The sequence below is a fragment of the Sus scrofa genome, chromosome 9 (genome assembly GCF_000003025.6).
Source record: "Sus scrofa isolate TJ Tabasco breed Duroc chromosome 9, Sscrofa11.1, whole genome shotgun sequence".
Taxonomy (NCBI): Eukaryota; Metazoa; Chordata; class Mammalia; order Artiodactyla; family Suidae; genus Sus; species Sus scrofa.
The window spans coordinates 2697108-2724878 of record NC_010451.4 but is presented as its reverse complement, the minus strand read 5'-3'; the positions used below and the strand labels follow the sequence as shown (position 1 = coordinate 2724878).

The 27771-nt window shown below is 44.1% G+C and overlaps 3 protein-coding genes across 3 annotated transcripts; all 3 read right to left on the bottom strand.

The window, feature by feature from the left end:
* Positions 387-5942, bottom strand: LOC100511211 (olfactory receptor 6-like). The gene has a single exon (XM_021062318.1). The coding sequence runs from the start codon at positions 2142-2144 to the stop codon at positions 1200-1202; it is 945 nt and encodes a 314-aa protein (XP_020917977.1). The 5' UTR covers positions 2145-5942; the 3' UTR covers positions 387-1199.
* On the bottom strand, positions 7551-10507 carry LOC100738899 (olfactory receptor 6-like). The gene has a single exon (XM_021062319.1). The coding sequence runs from the start codon at positions 9536-9538 to the stop codon at positions 8594-8596; it is 945 nt and encodes a 314-aa protein (XP_020917978.1). The 5' UTR covers positions 9539-10507; the 3' UTR covers positions 7551-8593.
* LOC100738942 (olfactory receptor 226) lies at positions 19432-24310 on the bottom strand. The gene has a single exon (XM_021062314.1). It carries the CDS (start codon positions 22344-22346, stop codon positions 21363-21365), a length of 984 nt encoding a protein of 327 aa, XP_020917973.1. The 5' UTR covers positions 22347-24310; the 3' UTR covers positions 19432-21362.

Genomic DNA, 27771 nt, shown 5'->3' with positions numbered 1-27771 from the left:
AACACAGACATATGCTGATGTAATGATATTCTATTAGTTTGCTTTTAACATGAAAGGCCATGAGAATCCAAAATCCCAAAAGGGAGTGTCTCAAGAGACACATATCAACTGCAAAAGTTGTAGTAAGGCTGATCTTTTTCATTTCTTTTTTTTTTTTTTTTGTCTTTTGTTGTTGTTGTTGTTGTTGTTGTTGTTGCTATTTCTTGGGCCGCTCCCGTGGCATATAGAGGTTCCCAGGCTAGGGGTTGAATCGGAGCTGTAGCCACCGGCCTAAGCCAGAGCCACAGCAACGCGGGATCCGAGCCGCGTCTGCAACCTACACCACAGCTCACGGCAACGCCAGATCCTTAACCCACTGAGCAAGGGCAGGGACCGAACCCGCAACCTCGTGGTTCCTAGTCGGATTCGTTAACCACTGTGCCACGACGGGAACTCCTGATCTTTTTCATTTCTCATGAAACAGTGGATCCCACCTTATAACGTCCCACCCCTCTCACCGATCCTTTGTCTAGAAGAAGGATAATGGGGATAGAACTGGGAAATGCCCACATCATTGTTATTCACGTCAGGGGTAGTCCTCGTCACTAACCCGCTGGCGATGCCAAACAGCACTGTCATCACCCTCACTGCTTCAGCTGCACCACTTACCATCACATGTCCAGGTAGCCTAGCTACTGAATTTCTTGTGCCTGCCAGACATCAGTGGGTGCTAACAAAAGTCCCCCTTAGAGCTGCTATCACAGGCTCTCAGATATAGTCTCATGCGGTGCACTATAAAGCTAGACTCCCTGGGATAACTATGCAATCTTGGGTAACATATGCAAGTCTCTCCGTGTGTGCTTCAGTTTTCCAAAATTGAAATTCAAGGAACTAATCATAAGTAGCCCATAGAGGTGTTATGAGAATAAAATAATTTATTATGTGTAAGGGTTAAAAACATTGTTTTATATGTTAACATTTACTGTTATTCTCTCATTCCAAGTAATTTATTATATCATGTACAGGGCATATTAAATATATTTCAAGATTAAAGCAATACATAATGTGTACTATTTCAATTTTTAAATTTTTTTCTCTTCGGATCCTATGATTACCTTGAGGATCTACGTCTATAGAGTAGGCAAATATGCACAAATGCGATACGTGTCGTGGGAATGACATCTTGCTGGAACACCATCGCCTCCTCCGGGCAGCAGGGCTCAGCTGAGCAGGGGGCACTGGCCGCCCCCCATGGTCCTTTTGATGGCGTTCTTGACTTCCTGGTTCCTCAGGCAGTAGATGAATGGGTTTAGCATGGGCGTGAGGACTGCATACACAGCCGAGATTAGTTTGTTGGAGTTAAACGAAGCAATGGCTCTGGGCCGAACGTACATGAAGATCATGGCCGTGTAATAAATCACGACGACGGTGAGGTGGGACGCGCAGGTGGAGAAGGCCTTCTTCCTGCCCTGGGTGGAGGGGATGCGCAGAATGGTGGAGACAATGTAGCCGTAGGAGAGGCTGGTGGTGGTGAGCGGGAAGACAAGGATGACGATGGCCAGGGCGAAGTCCACCCGCTCAGCCGTGGACATGTCTTTGCAGGCCAGCTTGAGGATGGGTGAGATGTCACAGAAAAAGTGGTTCATGACATTGGAGCCACAGAAGGAGACAAGTGAAATGAAATAGACCTTGATAACAGAGACCATGAACCCAGTCCCGTAGGAGAAGGCCACCAGCCGCGCACAGTAACCTGTGGTCATGATGACCGGGTATCTGAGAGGGTGGCAGATGGCCACGTAGCGGTCGTAGGCCATGGCTGCCAGAAGCACACACTCCGTGCAGGCCAGCGAGATGAAGAAGTAGAGCTGGGCCATGCAGCCTGTGAAGGAGATGTGCCGTCTCTGCAGGAGGAATCCCTCCAGCATCTTGGGGACAGTGACGGAGACATACCAGACCTCCAGGAAGGACAGGCTGCTCAGGAAGTAGTACATGGGCTTGTGCAGGGAGCCAGTGACCCAGACGGTGAGCATGATGACAAGGTTCTCTACCACCACCAGCAGGTAGACCACCAGGAAGAGGAAGAAGAGCAGGACCTGCAGCCACGGGGCCGTGGGGAAGCCCACCAGGATGAACTCGCTGACCAGAGTGGTGTTTCTCTCCGGCATGACCGCGAGCCCTGAGAGGCAGGACGTCTTCTGAGACAGTGTCGCCAGCGATGACGGCGGCTGAGCATCAGGTAGGGGACCAAAATGAGTCAGTGGGTCAGGCTGCCCTGAGAATGAGACTCATAAAACGTCTTCTGTGAGTGCGGAGTAATCTTCCAATGTGATGCACGCCTTTCCATAAAACATGGGGGTGTTTTTTTAATGAAGATCTGCTAGAATCAAAATGCTCTCCTGTCTGTAGTTCTCCCCCTCACCTGATAAGATATTTGCACATCTCTAGCTGTGTGATCTGCAGTACCTTTGTCTGTGAACATGGGCTGATGAACTCTTCCTTCTTGGTCAAAGGTCTCTGTTTGATTAGGAATTCAGGGCACAAAGATTTTTTTCCTGCCTGAAAGGAAACGTGTAGAATAACATGCTGTCAGAAAAAGGTTCCCGTTTAGTAGTGGGGTGGGGTGATCTGTTGGCTGTAGTGCTTGGATCCAGCACAGTTCCCTCAGAGTAGAGTCTGTGGAAATTAACAGACAGTAACTCTTGGATGGTTCCTTAGTGACTCTCCAATTGCTTTTCGATAAAATGGAAAGGTTTTTGTTATTACAGAAAGAAACATCTTCATAATTTGCCTCCCACCGATTTGTCTGTTGCCTATAATTTCCCGTCACAGACGTGCATGTTTGAGGCAGTCTCAGTTGCTTTACTCCCTCAACTCACGCAACCACCCTCACACTCAGCATCCCCTCTTCTCTCTTCCTATGACGTCCATGCCCCAGTCTTTATCTGCTGATCCAAGATTCCCCTTAAGGGCCACCTCACCATTCTAGGTCAAGTGCCTCTACAACATCTGTTCCCTGTGCACAAAACCCTCACAGCTTGAGGTTTCCTTGCACTGTGTTGCAACTTTCCAAAACTCCAGACTCCGTCCTTTACAGTTTTGATCCCAATACCTAGGACAGTGCCATGTAAACAGATGATAGTAACTAAATATGGATTGACAAGTGAATTCATGAATCCCTGGAGCCTTGGGATCCACGAGAAATAGGTAAGGGTAGAGGATGTGGTCTCAGGGCCTCTGGTCTCAGGATTCACCTTTCAGGCTTGGCACAGCCTGGGCTTACACACACCCAGGGTAATTTTATGACAAACGTATCTACCAGATTTGAGGAACTGGACAGGATCCTTGGTCTCCTATCACTTGCTATGTCAGGCTCTCTGTATTAGCCATCGACTCAGGTTCTGGCCCCCAGTGGGAGGAGAGTCGTGAGGCTCATGAATGCAGTACATAGATGCATGTGTCTTGTGACACTACAAGGAAGAGTTATTTGTGAGCTGTCCAGCTATTTTAAGCTGCAGTAAAGAAAGAAGCTACCACAGATTCATCTCTTGAAAACACATAGATGACAGTGTATGTCCATAAACAGCTCCGTCATCTGCAAACCCTGAATTCAGTCCTGACCTTACACTGTTAGTCACGTTTCTGCCCAATTTTTTGTCCATCATGCTGTTCACTTGGTATATAAATAAGTGAACTATTTCCATAGGACTTGATATCTTCCAGCCACGGCTCATGGCAAAGGTCTGACGTTGGGGTGCTGAAATACACGTTATAGACAAGGGACCGAAGGTTGGGGTGCTGGGACACACATTATTGACAAGGGACTGAAGTTGGGGTGCTGAAATACACGTTATTGGCACCATCGCCTCCTCTCCACAGCAGCACACATCCCAGAAGTCAGTGGGGCTTGCTGGGTGGGAAGAGACTGGCCCTTACCCTCAGCCTTCACCGTTGGGGTCATTTACCCTCAGCCTGCATCTCCTCCTTCACCGTTGGGGTCATTTACTACCCAGGAGTTCTTTGCCTGGTTCTTCAGTGCTTTTTCTGGAGAAAAGGATCTGTTTGGGAAGCAGAGAATGTGTTGTAGACCCCACACGAAGCAGCACCAAGGGAGGGGCTCCCAGTCTTCAGGACATAACCTTGCACGTTTCCGTCATCAGCCACACACGCTCCCACTCACTCGGCTTTACACCCTGGCTAAGAACATTGATTTTACAGTCAGAGCAAGACTTCAGCCCCGGTTTCATTGCCTGGTAGTTGTGGTGTACTGCACAGATTGCTTATCAAGTTTGTGCTTTCATACCATCTCCTCTAAAATAAAAATACTGTAGTAATGCCAGTTTACTGGATTCAGCTGTGAGAATCAAGTGCGATGTTGCATGTGAAGCAGTTACCGTAAGGCTTGGCACGTGGTAATGTGCTATCAGCCTTATCTGGTATTAAATTATGTCAGACGGCATTTTACGTATTTACTCCGTTCTGTGTGCTCGCATCGAGTGAAATCTCACACGTACTCGTAAACACAGGCACCCTCTTTTACTCACTTCCCTGTTATGTTCTGTGGAATAAATAATTCAAATTTCCTTGAGTACAGGGCTATAGCATCTTTGAAAAGATCAGCGTTACACCTCACCCTGAGGTGTAATTAATTCTCTCTTACTACCTCATATTCTTAATTCTCTCTTACTACCTCATATTCTCCTCTGCTCTCTTTGCCACAAATGTGCCTCCCAATAGGATCTGTTTGAAAACATGAAGAGTTGCAGAGAAATTCTCTTTTTCTGTTTTCCTGGCTTTCAAAACTAAGAGCCCTGAGGCTCTGTAGTATCCAAGGACAGAAGTCCTTCCACTGTGCCATAGAACAGGTTTCAGTCCCTGTGCTTGTTCTCAAAAACAACGCAAACACTAACAAGACACACAGATCCTGTTGCAACACTGAGAGACCTCACACCTGCCCGCATTTCCCCAAACTAGGGTAAAATGTAGTGTGCTCTGAATCTTCATTTCTGGTCGTTTCCTTCAACACCCTTTCTCCGGGTCAGGAGTGGAGCCTGCTGCCGTTTCCCCAAGTCTCTCCCACTTCCCTTGAAAGAAGCTCATTTTCCTTCCAGAATCAACTAGTCTGTCTTGGTGGCTCCAGATGCTCACCATGACCCGTTTGTTCCTTCCTGGTAATGGAAACGCCTTCAGACGTTTGCATCGGTCTTGGAGGCTCACGTACGGTCTCTGCTTTGACTACGTGGTAGGTATTGCAACGTTGAGACCAGAAGGCTGGAGCCAGGACAGGAGAATATATTTAACAGTCACCTACCTTTTTCCCATGTCATCTTCCCCGGAGGCTCACTTATACCTGATCTGTCCTGGCTCTGGGACACACTGTGCACAGCCAAGCTGTGTCCAGGGGACCCACACAGAGAAGGTGTATCTCCATCCACTATCACTTCCTGTTTTTACCTGGGCCATGTCTATCTGTATCTGTGGGTATCGTGTGGCTGCTTCCTTTCATTCCTATATTCAAGGCTAAGCAATACCAAAGGCGCAGAGACCCGTGTGAGAAATCTAAGTGTGCTGATAAGGCAACAGAGATGTTCCTTTGTTCATTCTCTACACGAAGTGTGTTTTCTGCATTTACCGAGCTCTTACTCTGTATAGGGAATTGCATTTACATTTTTCAAAGAAAACTTTGTAGGTCCTGGTCTCTCTCCTCTGGGAACCTACAGTGTCATAAGTAAACTAAAAATATGTGTTATCATAAGGGTAGAATGTGGCGTGAATTATCAGAGAAGAAAGTGCTCTAGGATCTCCATTGAGAGAGAAACACTTACTAACCTAGGAACCTAGAAAAGGTTTCTTTTTTTTTTAAATCACTCAATGAATTTATTACATTTATAGTTGTACAATGATCTTCACAATCCAATTTTATAGGATTTCCATCCCACACCCCCAGTGCATCCCCCCACCCGCCAAACTGTCTCCTTTGGAGACCATAAGTTTTTCAAAGTCTGTGAGTCAGTATCTGTTCTGCAAAGAAGTTCAGTCTGTCCTTTTAGGAGCCTAGCAAAGATTTCATCCAAAAGGGGTCATTCCAGACTCATGGCAGTAAGATAATTTATAAGTAGTGTGAAGGGAGATGGTTTTGGTTCTGCAGTCAGAAGACATGGTTCCTAATGGAGCTTTCGCCATTGTAAAGACATCTGACTTTGGAAAATTGTCCTTATTCCTCAGGTTATCTGTCCATAAAACAGGTGTAAATTATTACTTGTGGTGGAATATGTGCCTCAGACACAACTGGTCAGTGGAAACGAGGTGAGAGGGCTCTTAGTGCAGAGGGACAAGCACAGGAAAGAATACAGAGTGATGGTGGCAGATGAGATGATGGAGCCCAAGGCCTCCACAGACACTAGGTGTCACGCGCAAGCCCTGGACTCCAGGGAGCATTCGGTAACCTAATGAACATTTGTGCGATGTGCACCGTGTGCCAGGAACAGTGTGAAACGACAGTCCTGTCTTCAGGTTGTCAGTCAGAGTGTGCTCTTAATTGTGCTCGGTAACCATGAAATCAAGACTTGGGGGCTAGAAGTTTTGCAAGGGTGAAGGCCCAGGAGACACACTGTGTCTCTGGAATTAAAGGTGGACAAAGAGGTGAAACAGAGTCCTTAAAAAAAGGGGGGAGAAATTCTAGAGAAACTTCAGATCCTTTTTAGGATCTAAAGTTCGGTGGGTTACTAATTGGAAATCCGTGGAGAAGAATGGCCCTAGCCCTAATCCTCCCCACCCATATTGCTTCTCTAAAGGCATATGGTGAGTGGGTACTCATGTGGGGGAGGCTGAGACCTCCTGCCTTCATGAAATGAAACAAGGGAACATGAAAATCAGGAAAGGGAATAGCCCCCGAAGGAATGGCTCTAGAGAAAATGAAAACACTTCTTCTATAAACCCTCTCTCTTCTCTGCAATGCATGGAGCTGTCCACTCTTGGTGGCTGCACCAGATGGTGGCGTCTGAAAGACCTGGTATAGTTGATCAGAGTTGCTAAATGTATAAAGCAATAACTGTGTCAATTGTATTTTATTTTAACTCTCCCTTATCAATCAGCTAAATAAAAACAGCATCATTGCATAAATTTCATGAGAATTAAAAATCCATGTAAAAATTCAATTTTCACAAAACAGTAAATGGTTTGCTGTCCACATGCTTTATCCAAACAGCAAGGGACAGCCTATCTTTATTCATGTGAAAAGCTGCTAAAATCAATTAAATTGCTATTAAATTACTTGGCATTAAAAGATAAATAGTAGGAGTTCCTGTTGTGGCGCAGTGGTTAACGAATCCAACTGGGAACCATGAGGTTGCGGGTTCGGTCCCTGGCCTTGCTCAGTGGGTTAAGGATCCAGCGTTGCCATGAGCTGTAGTGTAGGTTGCAGACGCGGCTCGGATCCTGCGTTGCTGTGGCTTTGGCGTAAGCCAGTGGGTACAACTCCAATTAGACCCCTAGCCTGGGAACCTCCATATGCTGCGGGAGCAGCCCTAGAAAAGACAAAAAGACAATAAATAAATAAATAAATAAAAGATAAATAAAAAGATAAATAATAAATAGCATAATGCATTTTTAAAAATAAACATTTTATTTTGTAGTAATTTTTGACTCACAGAGAAAAAACCTGAAAAGATAGTAGACTTTAAGTATATATATTCCTTACCCATTTGCAGTTTCCCCTATTATCATCTTCAGTACTATGTACAGCTTTTAAAACTAAGAAATCAAAAACTGGTGCATTTTTATTAACTCAGCTCCAGATTCGATTCAGATTTTACTATTTCGCGCATGAGCACCCTTTCTCTGTCGCAGGATTCAGTCCCAAGTACTGCATTCTGTTTAGCTATGTCCTCCTCGTCCCTTCTATCTGACAGTTTCTCAGTCTTTTCTCATACTTTATAATTGTTTATGTTTTTTTTAATGAAAGGAAACTGGGTTTTCCGTGCCGTAAATTGTTATTTTAAAAACAACAATTCAGAAAAATTGGGGGGAGAGTGCCTTTTTGCTTGTTCAGTATGAAATGGTAGCAAATAATTGAACATCTTGGATGATTATGCCCAGTTTTTAAAAGAACATTATTAATCAAAGCCTAGCATTCACTCTAAATAGTTTCTTCGCGGGCAAGCGATGAAATAAAGACTGAAAGGGTAACTGAGATGATGCTGTGAAGAAACTTGGAAGTGGGCAAGGACACTCTGTGGTTCTGCAGAGATGCTGAGAAACAGCAGTCGATATGTATGAGCTCAGGAGACGCATGGTAACAACTCCCATGTATTAAAAACATATTCAACATGTAGTAACCCATATAACTCATTTACTCAGATTTAGTATATTAAATATTTACCTTTAATAGTCTGTTATTTTAGTACCTAAGTGTCTATGGCATGTAAAATAATAGTTAATTCTTCAAAATATACATATTGAATATGCAATGTCTGCTTTTAAACATGTTTTAAATTTCCCTTGCTGTGATTTTTTTTTTTTTTGTAAAGAATTAGAATTAATTCTAAAGCGTAGAACTATACGTGTCGTGGGAATGACATCTTGCTGGAACACCATCGCCTCCTCAGGGCAGCAGGGCTCAGCTGAGCAGGGGGCACTGGCCGCCCCCCATGGTCCTTTTGATGGCGTTCTTGACTTCCTGGTTCCTCAGGCAGTAGATGAATGGGTTTAGCATGGGCGTGAGGACTGCATACACAGCCGAGATTAGTTTGTTGGAGTTAAACGAAGCAATGGCTCTGGGCCGAACGTACATGAAGATCATGGCCGTGTAATAAATCACGACGACGGTGAGGTGGGACGCGCAGGTGGAGAAGGCCTTCTTCCTGCCCTGGGTGGAGGGGATGCGCAGAATGGTGGAGACAATGTAGCCGTAGGAGAGGCTGGTGGTGGTGAGCGGGAAGACAAGGATGACGATGGCCAGGGCGAAGTCCACCCGCTCAGCCGTGGACATGTCTTTGCAGGCCAGCTTGAGGATGGGTGAGATGTCACAGAAAAAGTGGTTCATGACATTGGAGCCACAGAAAGTGACATGCGAAATGAAATAGACTTTGATCACTGTGATCATGAACCCAGTCCCGTAGGAGAAGGCCACCAGCTGCGCACAGTAACCTGTGGTCATGATGACCGGGTATCTGAGAGGGTGGCAGATGGCCACGTAGCGGTCGTAGGCCATGGCTGCCAGAAGCACACACTCCGTGCAGGCCAGCGAGATGAAGAAGTAGAGCTGGGCCATGCAGCCTGTGAAGGAGATGTGCCGTCTCTGCAGGAGGAATCCCTCCAGCATCTTGGGGACGGTGACGGAGACATACCAGACCTCCAGGAAGGACAGGCTGCTCAGGAAGTAGTACATGGGCTTGTGCAGGGAGCCAGTGACCCAGACGGTGAGCATGATGACAAGGTTCTCTACCACCACCAGCAGGTAGACCACCAGGAAGAGGAAGAAGAGCAGGACCTGCAGCCACGGGGCCGTGGGGAAGCCCACCAGGATGAACTCGCTGACCAGAGTGGTGTTTCTCTCCGGCATGACCGCGAGCCCTGAGAGGCAGGACGTCTTCTGAGACAGTGTCGCCAGCGATGACGGCGGCTGAGCATCAGGTAGGGGACCAAAATGAGTCAGTGGGTCAGGCTGCCCTGAGAATGAGACTCATAAAACGTCTTCTGTGAGTGCGGAGTAATCTTCCAATGTGATGCACGCCTTTCCATAAAACATGGGGGTGTTTTTTTAATGAAGATCTGCTAGAATCAAAATGCTCTCCTGTCTGTAGTTCTCCCCCTCACCTGATAAGATATTTGCACATCTCTAGCTGTGTGATCTGCAGTACCTTTGTCTGTGAACATGGGCTGATGAACTCTTCCTTCTTGGTCAAAGGTCTCTGTTTGATTAGGAATTCAGGGCACAAAGATTTTTTTCCTGCCTGAAAGGAAACGTGTAGAATAACATGCTGTCAGAAAAAGGTTCCCGTTTAGTAGTGGGGTGGGGTGATCTGTTGGCTGTAGTGCTTGGATCCAGCACAGTTCCCTCAGGGTAGAGTCTGTGGAAATTAACAGACAGTAACTCTTGGATGGTTCCTTAGTGACTCTCCAACTGCTTTTCGATAAAAGCTCTTCCTGTTTTCATCCGTACCTATTCCTCTAGGCTCTCTCTTGAGACCCTCCCACTGGTGTTCCTGCGTGAGACACACTCGGATCGTTTGCTCCCCAAACACACCGTCATCACCCCTGCGCTCTGGGTGTACTCTCTCCTCTGCCTCTCTGGTCTGTTCCCCAGTCTCTATCTGCTGACTGCGGTGCCGTTTAGGAGATGTCGCACCAAAGCTGCCTCAGAGCTTGTGCTGCATTTCCCCCAGGGCACAGCCGTGTCACGCAGTGAGGTTCCTCTCCTCCACGCTGCATCTGTCAAAACTCAGGGAGATGCTGGTCAAAGGGTATCACTTTCTAGACCTAACACACGTACGTTCTGGGATCTGATGTACAGCCTGGTGACTCCAGTTGTCCGTACTGAATTATATACTTGAAAGTCGCTAAGAGACTAGATCTTAAATGCCCTCTTCACATTCAAAGAAATCAAAATTGTGACACGATGGAGGCGTTTTCAATTTTATTTCACACTTTAGATGTGCAGTCAACCATCGTATTATACACCTTAATCTTACACAACGTTGTATGTTGATTATATCTCAATAAACCTGGGGCCGCCTAAGGCCGTGTCCTTCATGACTGCAAACCCAGTGCCTGGGATAGTGACCCGAAGACACATGAGTATTAAGTGATGTGGATTAACAAGTGAGTAAATGTACTCTTAGAGCTTTGGGATCCACAGGGAGTAGTTCAGGGGCAGAGGATTGTGCTCTCAGGGTCTTTGCTGATGGGAGGCACCTATCAGCCTATCTTTGGGCACAGGCTCAGCTTGCACACCCAGGGTACTTTCGTGACGAGCCTATCCACCAGGTTTGAGAACAGTGGACTTGATCTTTGGGTCAGGTGACCTGTCGTAGGCTCTGCCTAGGAGGAAGGAGAAGGCAGGCAGGAGTGTACAGCAGTAAAGTACAAGGATAGGCCGCTCCTTACCAAGACCTGAAGCGGACTCACAGACTTTGAGAAAACCTGTGGCTTCCAGAGGAGACAGGTTAGGGTGTAAGGGAATGGCCTGGGATTTGGGATGGAAATGCTATAAAATTGGGTTGTGATGATCGTTGTACAACTGTAAATGTAATAAAATTCACCGAGTTAAGGAAAAACCCGCAAGGATAGGCCACTCTTGCAAGGCTAGAAGGACGAATTATTTATGAGCTGGCCCAGTTATTTTACTCTCTGATTAAGGAAAGAGATCACCACTGGGTCCTCTCTTGTAAAAACGTGAATAAATGTGTATCTCCACTAAGCGCCGCACTCATCCGAAAAGACCGGCTTCAGGCCCTGCCTTCAGAATATCGCTCATTCTTTCTGCCAAACAGCGTGTCCACCATAGCGTGGGGACCCGCTAAGGATCGTCCCCACGTCCCTTGGGATTAGAGAGCGTCTGGCCCTGGCTGGTGGCACGGGACAGAAGGACGAAGGTGCCCCTGCCTCATCTCCGTAGCGCACGCGTCAGCAGAGCGCCACGCGGCTCGCTGGGTGGACGAGGTTAGGTCTCGCCCCAGGCCTGTCACCCCCAACGTCTTCATCCTTGAGCAGGTCCTGGCTGAGTCCCTCCATGCCTTGGACCTAATGCTCTTCCCTGGGAAAACCTCGGTGCTGGAAGCAGAAAGCAGTGCGTCTTCCCACAGTCTTGCCCGGGAGGAAGAACGTGGAGACGTTCCTTCAGGACCTGAGTGACCTTCCACACTTTCACTGTCAGCCCTGCAATTTCTCACACACTTGCCTCTGCCTACTAGTTCCCAGCTCCGACGCTGGGGTCGGCGAAGGCTACCCTCTCTGTCATCCCAAGCAGAACATGTCACAGTCATGGACGTCAGCCCCCACCCCTGCGCAGCGGCAGGTGTTAGCGACGCCTCCTGGGCCGATTGGTGGTGAGAATAAATGCGATGCTGTGTGGAACAGGAACCCGTCCTTCCTTCCTCTCTATTAGTGGCATTTATTGTTACATTACGCCCCATTGGCCTCATACCTGCGACTCTCGTGCTCCTTTCGTCACGCAGCCATTTGCATTCTTGCTCTCTTCCTCATTTTTTTTCCTGTTACATTCTGAGGGACTGAGGGAAGCCTCCTGTCCTGGAGAACAAGATATTAGGGCATCTTTGAAGAGCTCTGAGTTGCAGACAACTCATGCCTCCTTTCTTATCCGATAATACATTGTTTTCACATATTCGGTCACACCCCTGTTACTTCCTATTCTCCTCCCCGCCGCACACCTTTTTTTTTTTTTTTTTTTTTCTGCAAATGCACCTCTCAGCAGGGCCTATTTTGTTTCGTGGAAAGATGTAGAATTCCCTTTTACTATTTTCCTTGTTTTCAGAACTAACTGCACTGAGTTCCTGGATGTCTATAGCATCTGAGGAAAGACATCCTTTCATTAAACTATAGAACCTTTTTTTCAGTCTTTTTTGTGCTTGTTCTCAAGAGAGGCACTAAGAGACTTCTTCTGGAATAAGTAACATATCCTCTGTGCCTGGATCCAACCTCCGAAAGGTCTCACAGTTGCCCAGGTTTCCCCGACCTTGGGTAAAGATATATCGAATGTTCGTGTCCCATCCTTCCCCACAACACCCTTTTCCCATCTGAAAGTGGTGCCTGAAGCCATTTCCCGAGTCTCTCCCCATTTTCCTTGGAGCTTTCTGCAGGGATCAACCATTCTCACCTGGTACCTTCAGCTACTCAGCAGGGTCTCCCTGCCCTCTCTTCAAGGGTGGAAAATGCTGCAGGCTTTTGCACTAATCATAGGAAGCAATCTGGTTTGGATGTTTTCTATTTAACGGAGATCTCTGCCTAGTCTCTGCTTTGACTGCATAGTAGCTGTCGCAGCACCAGGACCAGAAGCCTGGAGCCAGGGCGAAATGCATTTAACACTCACGAGCCCTTCTTCCCACGGGGCCTCATGCACCTGAAGTCTGTCTGGGCTCTAGGGAGACTGTGCTGCCAAGACTATGTCCAGGGACCTGGACAGGGAAGCTGAAGCTCCACCACCTACCAATTCCTATTCATACCTGGACCATGTCTCTTAATACCTGTGGGTAGACTACAGCCCCCTAATCCTATACTATATGCAAGGTAATGCAGCACTAAATTATTCAAAAACCTGAGTAAGGAAGCTAAGTGGATTAACGATACTAATAACTAATACCCTCGCTTGTTCATTTGTTACCAAAATCACATCCTGCTTTTATTGAGCTCTTTTCACGTACAGGACACTGTGCTGTGCATTCTTTGGACTTAAATTTGTGTATCGTGGTTTCTTCCCTTCAGAAACTTCCAGTATTCTAAGTAAACTTAGGACGACGTGCTGGAATGAGCATAGAACGTGGCATGAGCCAAAAGAGAGGTGCAAACAAAATACCCCAGGAACTCCAGTGAGAAGAAATGCTTTCTAACACGGGAACTAAGAAAAGGTTTATCCAAGAAGCGTCATCCAGATGCATTGGAAGGGAGATCGTGTATAAACAGTGTGATGAGAAATAATTTTGATCCGGTAGTCCGAGGTCTGGTTCTTCATCTGGGTACCATCTTTTTTAAGAATTTGACCTCATAAAATTGTCTTTATTCGTCAGTTTTTTATTCCATAGAACAGGATGCCAGGTCTCTGCTTAGACTGCGTAGTAGGTGCTGCGGCACCAGGACTGGTAATAATCCCCTTCTCAGCATCGTATCATCGATGTGAGTTTCAAAAGCAACCTGTACCTGAAAACAATTCTAAAACTGCCTTGCGATGAGTATACACAGTTACAAATGTAGAATGGTGCCTGTGCTGGAATGTGGCCCGCAGCCACAGTTTTATCAGGAGAAATGATGTAAGAGGGCTTTCAGTGTGGAGGGACCAGCCCAAGGAAGAATACAGTGTAACGACAGCAAAAGGTGGAACCAGGAACTGCTGAGGCTCTGCACTGACCGGAGTCCACAGCCCTGGACGGCGGGAGGCCCTCGGTCGTTTGCCGAGCGTTTGTTAGGTAGGTACTGTGTGCTAAGAGCAGTGCGTCATGACAGCCCCTCTGCCTGTCAGGTTTTCCACAAGAGAGAAAATCCACGGCCTCTTTGCTCCTGGTTGTGCCTCAGTCACCACAAACTAGAGAGTTAAGTGCTAGGAGTTTTGCAAGGACGGAGACCCAGGAGATACGCTTGTGTCTCTGTGAGTGGCCAGAGGTGGATGAAGGGAGTGAAAGAGGGGCCTGAAAAAATGAGAAGTTCTAGGGAAAGTTGAGATCTTAGATAAACTCCTCAAGATCCTAAAGGGTACCTTCCAGGAAGCACCTGTCTATTGCACCCTGTTATTTAAGGGAATCAATGGGAAGTAATTTGTTCTAAATAGTGATTTGTTCTAAATAGGATGGAAAACTCATTCCAGATTACTCTTCTTTAGTCCTGCCTGCCAGGAGCTCAAATGTAACTGCTATATAGTCACCCTTCCTAAGTGTATTGGCAGCTATCTGTGTGACCTCAGGGTACATCGGTGAGTGGATATGAGTGACAGCTGGTCGTGGTGGATTCCTTTATGTTGTTTACACTTGTATGACCAGGCCTTAAGGGAAGATCGGTTTAAATAATGAGGAGTGTCTTCCTACATATCTCCAAATACATGTCAAAAAGGATGAGTGTGCTTCAGCTTTGCTTTTGCTCAGTGATATAGTCAAACAAGAATTTGTTTCCAAGTGACCCACTGAGTCGTGTAAGCATTTTTGTTTACTTTCAAATAAGACACAGTTCGTTTTATTTATCATTTATACTATCCGTCCTTACCCCCACATCCTTCTGTATCAGGTAGTTCTGTAAAACAGGTTCATAAAGAACCTGTTTTGTTCTTTAAAAAACTAGCTGGGATTTGAAGGAGAGGTTTGGACCTGGACCATCCCTCCTCATCCTCCATCCATTCACAGCTTTGTCCAAAGGCATGTGGTGAGTTGACACTATTCTGCAAAGCCTAGGCCTCTGGTCTTCATGAAACGAGGCTGTGCAACGTGAAAATCGGGGAAGGTAGGAGCCCCCTAAGGAATGACTCTAAGAGAATATGACAAAAGAAAAAAGAAAAAAGCTTTGCTAGAAACCCCTCTCTCTGTCCACTCGTTCTTACCTATTCCAGATGTTGGCATCTGAAAGAGCTGGTACAGTTGGTCGGAGTTGTTAAACGTATAAAGCAATGATTGTGCCAATTATATTTTAACTTCCCCTTATCGATCAGCTAAATTAAAACAGCATCAATGAATGAATTCTATGAGAATTAAAAATACAGAAAAATTTTAAAAAGTTAATATGAAGTTACTGCGGAGTTTCTGCTGTGGCTCAGTGGGTTAAGAACTCGACTCGTATCCTTGAGGAAGTGGGTTCAATCCCTGGTCTTGCTCAGTGGGTTAAGGCTCCAGTGTTATCACAAGCTGACGCAGACTGCAGTATAGGATAGGTCACAGGTGCGGCTTGGATCTGGAGTTTCTCTGGCTGTGGCATAGACCAGCAGCTGCAGCTCTGTTTGGACCTCTAGCCTGGGAACTAACCCCCTCCCCCAAAAAACATATGAAGTCATGGAAATCTATTGAATTCTATTAAATTATTTAGTATAAAAAGACTAATAATACATTTCTTTTTAAAATAAACTTTTTTCTGGGATAATATTGGATATACAGAAAAGTTTTATTTTTTTATACATTTCTTTTTAAAAATATTTTATAGGAGTATCGTTGATTTACAATGTTGTATTAGTTTCAGGTGTACAGTAAAGTGAACCAGTCATACATATAAATGTATTCATTCTTTTTTCCAATATAGGTTATTACAAACTATTGAATAGATATTCCTATCCTATACAGTCTGTTCTTGGTAATCACCCATTTTGTACAGTGCTGTGTATATGTCATTCCCACCCTCCCGATTCTTCCTTCTGCGCAGTGGTTTCACCTATGATAACCATAAGATTGGTTTTGAAATCTGTGAGTTTGTTTCTGTTTTTAAATAAACTCTTTTGTACCATTTTTCTTAGATTCCACATATAAGTGAAGTCTTATGATATTTGTCTTTCTCTGAATTACTTCACTCAGTATGATCATCTCTAGGTCCATCCATATTGCTGCAAATGGCATTATTTCATTCTTTTTTATGACTGAGTAGTATTCCATTGTATATATGTACCACATCTTCTTTATTCATTCCTCTATCTATGGACACTTAAGTTGCTTCCATGTCTTAGCTATCGTAAATAAGGCTGTAATGAACATTGAGGTGCATGTATCTTTAAAATTATGTTTTTCTCTAGATAGAAGCCCAGGAATGGGATAGCTGGATTATATGGTAGTTCTATATTTAGTTTTTAAGGAACCTCCGTACTGGTTTCCATAGTGGTTATACCAACTTACATTCCCACCAACAATTTGGAGGGTTCCCTTTTTTCCACACCCTCTCCAGCATTTATTGTTTGTAGACTTTTTGAAGATGGCCATTCTGACTGGTGTGAGGTGACACCTCATTGGAGTTGTGATTTGCATTGCTCTAATAATTAGTGATGTTGAGCATCTTTTCATGTATTTTTGGGCCATCTGTCTTCTTTGGAGAAATGCTTGTTTAGAACTTCTGCCTGTTTTTAATTGTGTTTTTATTTTTTTGCTATAAAGCTCCATGAGATATCTGTGTATTTTGGAGATTAATCCCTTGTCATTCACTCCATTTGAAACGATTTGCTCCCCTTCTGTGGGTTGTCTTTTCATTGTTTTTAATGGTTTCCTTTGCTTTGCAAAAGCTTTTAAGTTTATTAGCTACCATTTGTTTATTGTTTTATTTTCATTATTCTAGGAGGTAGATCAAACAAGATATTGCTATGACTTACGTCCAAAAGTGTTCTGCCTATGTTTTCCTCTAGGAGTTTTAGAGTATCTGGCTTTTATTTAGGCCTTTAAGTCATTTTGAGTTTATTTTTGTGTATGGTGTTAGAGAATGTTCTAATTTCATTGTTTTACATGTAGCTATCCAGTTTTCCCAACACCACTTATTGAAGAAACTGTTTTTCCTCCACTGTATATTCTTGCCTCTGTTGTCACAGATTTGACCATAGGTACTTGGGTTTATTTTTCTGGACTTTCTGTGCTATTCCATTGATCTGTATTTCTGTTTTTGTGACAGTACCATACTGTTTTGATGACTGTAGCTTCTTAATATAATCTTAAGAAACTTGATTCTTCTAGTTATGTTTTTCTTTTTCAACATTGCTTTGGATATTTGGGGTCTTTTGTGTTTCCATATAAATTTTAAAGTATTTTGTTTTAGTTCTGTGAAGAGTGTCATTGATAACTTGACAGGGATTGCGTTGAATCTGTAGATTGCCTTAGGTGGTATAGTCATTTTGACAATATTGATTCTTCCAATCCAAGAGCATGGTATATCTTTCCATCTGATTGTGTTACCTTTGATTTCATTCATCAGAATCTTAGAGTTTTTACAGTATAGGTCTTTTGTCTTTTTAAGTATGTTTATTCCTAGGTATTTCATTCTTTTTGATGTGATGGTAAATGGGATTGTTTCCCTAATTTCTTTCATTGTTAGTTTATAGAAATTCAGTCAATCTCTGTGTATTAATTCTGTATCCTGTGACTTTACCAAATTCATGGATGAGCTCTAACAATTTTCTGGTAGCATCTTAAGGGTTTCCTATGTATAATATCATGTTACCTGCAAACAATGATAGTTTTACTTTCTTCTTTTCCAATTTGGATTAAAATATAATATAGAGAGTTCTCATGTTCCCTTCCCCCAATTTACTTTTCCTAATATTAGCACCTTAACTTACCATGTACACTTTCAAATCTAAGAAAGCAAGCCTTGTACATTTTTGTTAACTAAAATCTAGGTTTTATTCAGATATTATCAGATTTTCTATATTCTTTTTAAGCTCCAGGATCAAATCTAAGATACCATATTCCATTTAGATGTCCTGTCTCTTAGTCCCCTAGATTTGACAGTTTCTTAATCTTGTATTTCACAACCTTAAGAGATTTTCAATGAGGCAGAATAAGGTTTTTAGTACTATAGAAGAATAGTATTTTTTAAATACCCTTTTCTGGGTTTTTGGATGTTTTCTGACTCTATTCAATATGAAATGTTAGGAAACAATAAAAGGTATTGAAATATTAAGTTCAAGTTAAAAATGTTAATCATAATCTAAAACTCATCTGCACAAGGTTGTAGTGGGCAAAAAAATTATAATTACTAAAAGAAAAATTGAGATTATACTGTGAAGAAACCTGAAGGGCAGACTAAGAAACTTAGCTTATTCAAAGTTGATGGGAACCAGTAGATTTTTTTGAGCGCAGAAGTTGTCTCCATTGATCCTCACGTGCTCTGGAGAAATTGGCTGCCTCTGGCCATTTGAGGTACCTCTCCTATCAGAACGACCCCTTCTGGATCCAGTACTCCACTCCTATTTCCTGTAATGATGAAGGAGACTGGAGACCCCTCCCAGACACGACCCTAACAAAAGGGAATTACCAAAGACCTAAGTTATCTATGCAATATTCTGAAAGTTTGACACATGACCTGAAACAAACAAGATCAAATGTAATAGGGTGAAAATAAAGTCCTCTATCTAAGTTTATGGAAAAAAATAATTACATCAATGAAAGATAAGGAATACTTAATCTGATAATTAATAGTTCATCTGAAAATCTTAGGGTTTGTAATATCAAATTCAACATCAGCCATGAGGACCATATGGCTATGAACATGCAGTCTAAGTCAAGAGAACTGTCAATTCCACCAGAGTTTAGAGTAACTCAAACATCTTTCATTTTTGTTGTTGAAAGATAAATATGTGCAGGATACTGTGGAAAAACATTTTTTCCTTTACCTGAATTATTTGTTTTCAAAATTCGGAGTCAGAATTAGAGATGTTTTTTAAACTCAAAAGAAAATAGTGCACCTTGTTGTAAAAATCTTTAGAAATAAAAAAAAATCACAATGAAGGAAATCAACATTATGTTTTTACTTCCTGCAAACTGAAGTTAATTGATAAGGAAGTTCATGAAATAGCTACAGTAGTGATGCAGATGAGGAAACTCCAATCCCATACCACTACTCCATCTCAGAAACATATTCAATGGGGACAGTTGGGAGATAGGTTTTTTTTTTTTTTCTCTTTCTGCCTTTTCTAGGGTCACTCCCACAGCATATGTAGGTTCCCAGGCTAGGGGTCGAATTGGAGCTGTAGCTGCCAGCCTACACCACAGCCACAGCAACACAGGATCTGAGCGGTGTCTGCAACCTACACCACAGCTCACAGCAACACTGGATCCCTAACCCCTGAGCGAGGCCAGGGATCAAACCCGCAACCTTATGGTTCCTAGTCAGCTTCATTAACCACTGAGCCACAACGGGAACTCCGGGTGATAGATTTTTGATGAACTGTGTGTCCAGTCATTTATACATTATAGTAACAAGATATTTATAAGGTACCATAACTGTTTTGGCACAAATAGTTGTGAATATTATATGAGAATTTTTAATACGTGGGGATTAGCTAATAATGCCTGATATCTTAGCTAGAAGACTCTCATTTTCTCTTTAAAAAATTGAATTACTGTTGTTACAATATATTAGTTTCAGGTGTAGAGCATCACTATTCAATATTTTTATAGATTGTAGCCTTTCATACACTTTATTAAGCTACAGAGAACTATAGAAGACAGGCCTCCCAGATCTGCAGAGAGAAGCTTGATGGAGCCTTGTTCTGGGTCTTGGAGGATTGTAGGGAGCTGAATTTCCAAAAATCATACTGGCATACCCTCTAACCATCTCTCCAACCATGTGAATAAAGTGTGTATTTTACTGGGTAAGCAATATGAATTTAAATAAATATGTTTGTACCGATGCCTTTGCCACAGTGTGCAGTTTATAAGAGCAAAGCGTTCGATGCGTCGTTACTGCTAGTATTTTAGTCGAATTCCTTCTAGTCTTATTTAAACAAATGAACTAACAAATAAGACTGGTACTTTTGATACTATTCCATAGCCTAATATTTTCATTTATTGTATTAGAAATATTTTTCTGTTATTAGCTCTATTTAGATCATGTTATTTTAATGTCTGCATGGTATTCCATTGAACATATAAACTGTAAATTATTCGACCAGTCCTCTGTGGAAATTTAGTGTATTTCCATGTTTTTGTTATCATAAACAAAAATTTCTACCTTCAAAAATATGTCTTAGAATGTTTTCAATATTTTTAGTATTAGTGATACATATTGCCAAATTTCCTTTTAGCAAGGCTGAGCCATTTGGTACCTCCTTGTACCCTGGCAAAATATGAGGGGTTTAATCCCTGAAATTGCCAGTCATACCTACTGGTTTGACACAAATGCCTTGCCTACATGGCTCCAAATTATATTCATTAAAATACATCTCTATAGTACTGTGTGCTAGATACTCTTCTGGGCCATGGTAATAAAATGATGAACCAGTAAATGTGATCTAATTAGGAAGAATAAAGATTAAATTAACGATGCACCCCAGCCACTAGTTCATTGTGCGCACTGACCTTGGTCAGTCAGGAAATGAAGCAAGAAACCCCTGTAACCCGGGAGGTGATACATTGCCACACACACACACACACACACACACACACACACACACACACACACCAGTTTCCTAACTCTTTTCCTTGTAATTTTTATTAGAATAATCACCTGGGGCCCCACTGCCTCACATAGGCTAAGGTTGGTGTCCTCTGGCTGGAAGAGATATCATCCAGAGGTCTCCTGATGCTTTTCCACAAGGAAGCCTGTGATTCCTTGAATGGTTTCTTTCTTCCACTTCCCCTATTTATACCTTTTGCCTCAGAACTAAAATCCAGGAACCAAACCCAGGAAGAGCCATTTAAGGACATGCTAATTCTGTATTTTCATTGGTTTGAATCCTGGGGTTGTCATGTCTTGTGCTCATAGGCACTCCCTTCCACCCCACCAGGAAGGAGGGTTCATGAGCCTGCTCCATGTAAATGACAATAGAGTGGACAACATGGAATCAGCTGCTAACCTACATGTTCCGACCTTGTCTTGAAATCCAGCTTCTAGCTTGTAATCCGCCCCTCTTCCTCATACTGAACTGGTTCTTTGGTGGTGTCTTTGAAACCCTAGTCCTTAATTTAGGCTCTAAGAGATCCTCTGGACTTCATAAAAGATGTAGACCCTAAGTGTAAGAGCATTTTCTAAGATTTAACACCTCCCTTCTACCCAACTCTGCTCACTTTCCCGGGTTTAGCATCATGGCCCTGGTACAGGTGCAGAGTACGGCGTAAGGCTCTCTTTACCTCTTGGTTGCGCAAGCAGTAAATGATGGGGTTGAGCAGGGGTACGATGACAGCGTAGAGTACAGACACCAGCTTGTTGGTGTCAAAAGCTGAGAGTGCCTTTGGCCGGGCGTAGATGAAGGTACTGGCTGCATAGAAGATGACCACCACAGTGAGGTGAGAGGCACAGGTGGAAAAGGCTTTATGGCGCCCAGCAGCGGAGGGAATGCGCATCACAGCGCCAGCGATGGCCATGTAGGAGGCTCCAGTGACAGAGAGTGGCCCCAGCAAGATGAAAATAGCCAGGACAAAGTCTGTAAGCTCCGCCGTGGACATGTCTGTGCATGAAAGGTTGAGCAGTGGGGAGACATCACAGAAAAAGTGGTTGATGATGTTGGGGCCACAGTAAGAGAGGCGAGAAATGAGAAAAACTTTGACCATGGAGATACCAAAGCCTCCAGCCCAGGAGCCAGCTGCCAGCTGCACACACAGCCGTCCGCTGACAATGACGGGGTAGTGGAGAGGGTGACAGATGGCCACGTAGCGATCATAAGCCATAGCTGCAAGGAGGACACACTCAGTGCAGCCCAGGCCCAGGAAGAAGTAGAGCTGTGTCATGCAGCCCTCAAAGGAGATTAGCTGTCCCTGGTCCCGTCTGGACCCAGCAAAGCCAGCTAGCATCTTGGGAATAGTGACGGTAACATACCACATCTCTAGGAAGGACATGTTAGCCAGAAAGAAGTACATGGGTTTGTGGAGGGCGGGGTGGTTCCTGATTGCCGTAATGATGAGTGTGTTCTCAGTCACCACCAGCACATAGGCCAGCAGAGAAAGGGCAAATAACAGGGCCCGCAGCGGCCCAGCAGCTGGGAAGCCCAGCAGCACAAACTCACTCACTCCCCGACTCTGGTTCCTCCTCTCCATGGTGTCGGCGTGCCCGCTGCTCTTCCGGGAGAAAAGGGGGTCTTCAGGAAGCAGCGTCAAGAGCCCAGCCTTTCTCTCGCCGGGTCTGTCCTGGTAGAACACAGTGTAGGTTGTGCATATAATTTGCCACTGAGCTGAAGCCCTCGTTCCCTCTGTAACCTGGAAATGAGCTGAAATCAAAGTGGACAAAAACAAACTGCTCTGTTCTGGGACAGGACAGGCGTGTGTCCTGGCCCTTGGAGAAGCACGGGTTGATAAGCCCCAGTTTGTGTCTGTGAAACGTAGATCAGAACCAAAAATATTATAAGAGTCTGGACTTCCCTGAAGTGAGAGTTTGTGTGCGCTGGAAATAAGTTACATAACGGAGCAATAACAGCAACGTAAAGCATTTCTCTGCCAATTATTGCAAGCACGGACACTGAGTGTTTATTGCGTGATGTTAGTACAGGCACTCTTCCAAAACATTTGTGGCTGCTAATCCACTTACCCTCAGAAGAAACCTATGAGTGAGCACCGCTCTTAACCCCCCACTCCTGAGGGAACTGAAGCTTGGAGAGGTTAAGGGGCTTGTTCCAGCTCACACAGACAGTAAGAGATGGAACCATGGAGTCAGGATCTCCAAGCTTCTAAAATATTCAAGCACCTTGAAGGGGGGACCGTAAGATACATCCTGTATCTACACCCAGTATCTGTAGGACTCAGCTAGGGAAGCAGTTTCCTCCTACAAGAAAGAGGGGAAGAGGGGAACCCAAGAAGGTCGCAGCACCTGTAGAATGAAAGTACCACGTAACTTAGTACTTAAGACGAGGTAGGAGCCTCCTGGGAGTCATATCAGGAAGGGACTCTAGATGTCAGAAAAAATGAATTCCGTCAGTTCTGTAGGTTGTTCTCTCTTGGAATGAGAGAAGAATACCTTCCTTTAATGTGGTTAGAAGATAAACTGAGGCACATTAAAATTTTTAGGAGTTTATTTGAGCAACATCAGCTTATGTGGGGTTGTGCCCACCTGAAAATGGTTGGGAGTGCTGCAGTGGCAGAAGCCGGGGCAAGACTTTGCCAGAGCAAAGCCTGAGGCGAGGCAAGCACGTGACTGGATGGGCTGTAGCTCTCGCCAGTGCCGCATTTGGGAAAGCCCAGTCGGCTCTTTGTGATTGGGAGTTCTTAAATTTTGTTATTTTGGATATAAACGCATTTACAGGTGACGCTGGCTTACGTGTTGGTTTGCTCATGGAGGCTAGAAAGCCTAAGCGCCTCCTCAGTCTGATGGCCACCTCACTTAGGTACCTTGACTGCCGCAGACCAAAGGATGTGCATACGTTTAGTAGAGACTTCTCTTCATTTACCTTGGTATCAAAAATACAGTTTGCCCCTTCAAAACTTCAAGCCTTTTCTGGATCATACACGGATTTGACGCATCCACATGGGAGTTGGTTTGAAGAAAGGGCTATTGCTGCTCTCGTGTCACTGTACATTCGTGCATTCATTGCGCTGGAGGGAAGTATAGTGAGGAGAGGGGGAGCGGAGAGAACCAGATGAACAAAGGGGGCTATTTCCGCAGGAGATTCCCTGGTTTTTGGTATTAGGCCTGTTCCAGTGAGATTAACAGGGACAGAATGTGCTCACACATCAAATATGCTAATGATTTCGTCAGTCTGCTAATGATTTTTCCCAGCTTTATGAGATATAGTTGACCTAGAACATTGCTCATTCATAACTCAAAGTTTGTACCTTTTGACCAACACCTGCCCTTTTCCCAGCCCTCAGGCCCTGACAAGCAACATTCTACTTTCTGTTTCTGAGTAGCCAAGACATTGGAACAATCTAAATGTCAGTCAATCAGCGAATATAGAAATTGATTGGATATATAAACTGAATATATAAATTTTCTTTATGTATATTATAGCATACACATATATAGTACACACAATATACACATATATACTATGTATATCTATCTATATATATACAGTGTGTGTGTGCGTTTGTGTATATACACACACAATATAGTATTATTCAGACAAAATAAAGGAAGCAAATCCTGCCATTTGTGACAACATGGTTGGGTCTTGGCATTATGCTAAGTGAAATAAACCAGAGAGAAAAAGACAAACGCTTTGTATCCCAGACTTACCGCTCAGTAGAAACAAACCCGACTAGCATCCTTGAAGTTGCGAGTTCGATCCCTGGCCTTGCTCAGTGGGTTAAGGATCTGGCATTGCTGTGAGCTCTGGAGTAGGTCACAGACGTGGCTCTGATGTGGCGTGGCTGTGGCTGTGGCGTAGGCCAGCAGCTGTAACTCTGATCTGACCCCTAGCCTGAGAACTGTCGTATGCTGCATATATTGACAAATACTGTAAATATCTCAATTATATATAGAATCTGAAAACATCAGTCTTGCAGTGATTTTGTACTTGAGTCTCTCTTCTCCTTATGCTCTGCAGTCAGTTCTTGAGCGTTACTCAGTACTCGAGCCGTTGGCATATCTCTCAATACTGCAGGACTGAGTGCGTTACACAACACCCGTGGGCCAGGTTTACATTTTCCATCCTCCTGTCCTTATTGCCCACACCCACCATTTATTTGTTTAAAACGTATGTTCCAGACCACAGGGACAGGGAAAAGTAAATAAGCCATGTCCTAAGTCTTCAGGGAGTCGGTGGTGGAGACATCTTCATCTCTCCTCCTTGGAGTTTAAGATGCCACACCTACTCCTACACCATGTAGCGGCGTCATTAACGGGGACCGTGAAGTTACGGTCTTCACTCATAGTCTTAGCTTTGACTCTTTATCCTCAATACCTGCCTCATGTGCCATTTGTGATGCTTTTGACCCTTTTGGCCCCAGATCTTCCTGCTTATCTGTTAATCTTATCTGCCTTCCACAACTGATGCTCTGCACACGTGAAAAAAAACTTAGCCTCCCAACTGGTCTCACTGCCTATAGTCTCCCTCCTAAAGCTCACATCTGAGCATTTCATTCTCTTCCCTAAATCCACCCGCAGTATCGCATTGTCTACACAATCTAACATGGCGTGTAAGTGCTTCATGACCTGCTACTGCTAGCGCCAAAACCTTATCTCTTGCCACAGTCTCCATGGTATTTTATACCCTGCAGCCCTTGGCATGTATCACCTAACTCCTGCTTAACCTTCCAGTGTTGACTCGTGTGGCACGTCCTCACAGAAACCTTCGGATATTGACTCACGTGGCATGTCCCCATGGAAACACTAGCTGTCTTTTCTTTCATTTCCTTCCACTGATCTGGTAAACTTCCTCCCATTGCTGTTGCTGTTAGAGTCCCTGAAAGCCTGTATGTCATTTTAATAGCTGTATCACTGCTGCTACTGCTTAAGCAGACATAAAAGAAGAAGGATATGCCGGAGTAGTGTCATATTCCTCAACAGTATAGCAGAAAATGGGCATAATTCCCTCAGTGTCACGGGGGTCCCTCAAATGCAAAATGTGTAGGAAAAAGTTCCCTAAGCCTGTTCTTCGTCTGTCGCCATGAATGATATTAGTGTCTCTGCAGTCACCTGTAAGGAACTGGAGGTGGAGGTTTCCTGTTACCTTCCATCCCTGTCCTCCCACCCACATCCACATCCTGCTCACAGCTAACCTAAGCTTTATCTAAACTTCTTTAATTATCTCATATTTGTCCACTTTCTCCTGTCCTATTTCTACTCCTTCTCCTACTCCCTTAACCAGTGAGGCCCTTGCCATTTCTTGACTGAACTATTTCAATAGCCTGGGGGCTGGTGCATCTTCCTCAAGCCTCAGCTCTCATCAGTCTCACCTTACACTTGTTTCTAAAGTGAGATTTTACATAGAAGATGACTCCCCAAAGCATTTGATTTGGGGGAACAGATTTTAAAAATCCCTCAGTAATGCATTACCGTCTCTCCTTTTAACTGTGCTACAGTGGTCCAGTCATCACCCACCCTTTTCCGCCTCTACACGTGTTGTGATGCTCTCTAAGTCTGTGATCTGTACATACTGTTTCTGTCAAAACCCCCATTCCCACTCCTAGGGATTCTTATTTATTTCCCACATTTCAGTTTGTTAGTTATCTCCCTCTACAGCTACCCATATTTCTACAGACATAGAGCATTACTAGGGTAAAATAAACTTGATATATAGACAAGAGATACAAGAGGAAGATTAGGTGAAGGTAACTGTAATATAGAAAGGCTAGACTAGGACTGGGGATCATGAAAGCTGTTAGGGAGGCGAGGCAGAGTACGCATAAAATACAAAAGCCAGCTCTGGGTAGAAAAAAATAAAGGAAGTCTTATTGTCTAAGTATCAGAATGGACCAGATGTGAGAAATGCTGCTAGGGGTCTGGGTTGTCTTAGGTATGGGGGGGATTAGGAAGATGGGTATATTGGGTGGAAAGAAAACAGGGGAGACGATTCCTTGAAGGGGATGGAGCAGGTAACAGGATCCACTTACTTTATTCAGATAGCTTTGACCCAGAATCCTTCTAAGATGACCTGCTAGATAGGATAAGACTTAAAGTGTGTATATAAAAGAAAGCTGAAGCAACAGGACAAGGAAATGCTGCAGAGACCCTACCTTCTCTTCCTCCTGTAATCAGAGAGCACTGCCAAAGCAGGACGGTTTCTTTTATCTGACTCCCTCTGGAAGTCCTCACTTTGCCCTCCTCCTGCGGATGTTTCCAGAGGACTCTAAATCCAGAGCCCAATAGAGCGTGGAGATACGAGGGGCGGGGGTGGGGAGAAGACGGCGGCAGATGACAGGCAAGGATAGGTTTGGGAAACAGGAAAGAGAGGTTACCAGCAAAGCTCCATGAACTGAGAGTGTCACAACCCCCCACAACCTCGTAGATCCCCTCCCCTTGCCTTCTCCCTCCTTTGCAGTCTCGCCTTCCTTCTATCCTGCACATCCCTGCTCGGAGGAGAGCCTTAGGCTTTAGTCCAGGTCAACCTGGGCTTGTATCCTGGATCACTTATGTCATCTTGGGCAATTTACTTCATCTTTTTAAGCCTTAGATTCCTAATCTATAAAATGAGGTTAGTATACCTCACAGAGTTATTGAAAGGGATAAATGTTATGATATATAGAGGATGTTTGGGACATGATAGGGTCTCAACAATTCAACACTGTTTGTTCCTTTGTCTCCCGAATCCATATAGGTAGCATCACTCACGTCCATGATTTCATAGCAGGAGCACTGAATTGAGAGTTAGGAGCTTCTGGGTTTTAGTTACATGTTTGTAACTGGTATTCTGTTTAGTCTAGGGTTTTGTTATAAAGCATACATTACAGAAGTTTTGAGGATTAAATAAGATAAAAGTCTGTGAAATGTTTGGCACCATCTCGTCCCTAGTAAGCACGGTAAGTAGAGCTTAACAACGTGGGATCCACCTTCAGACTATGTTCAGCTGTGTGACTTTGAAAAATTATT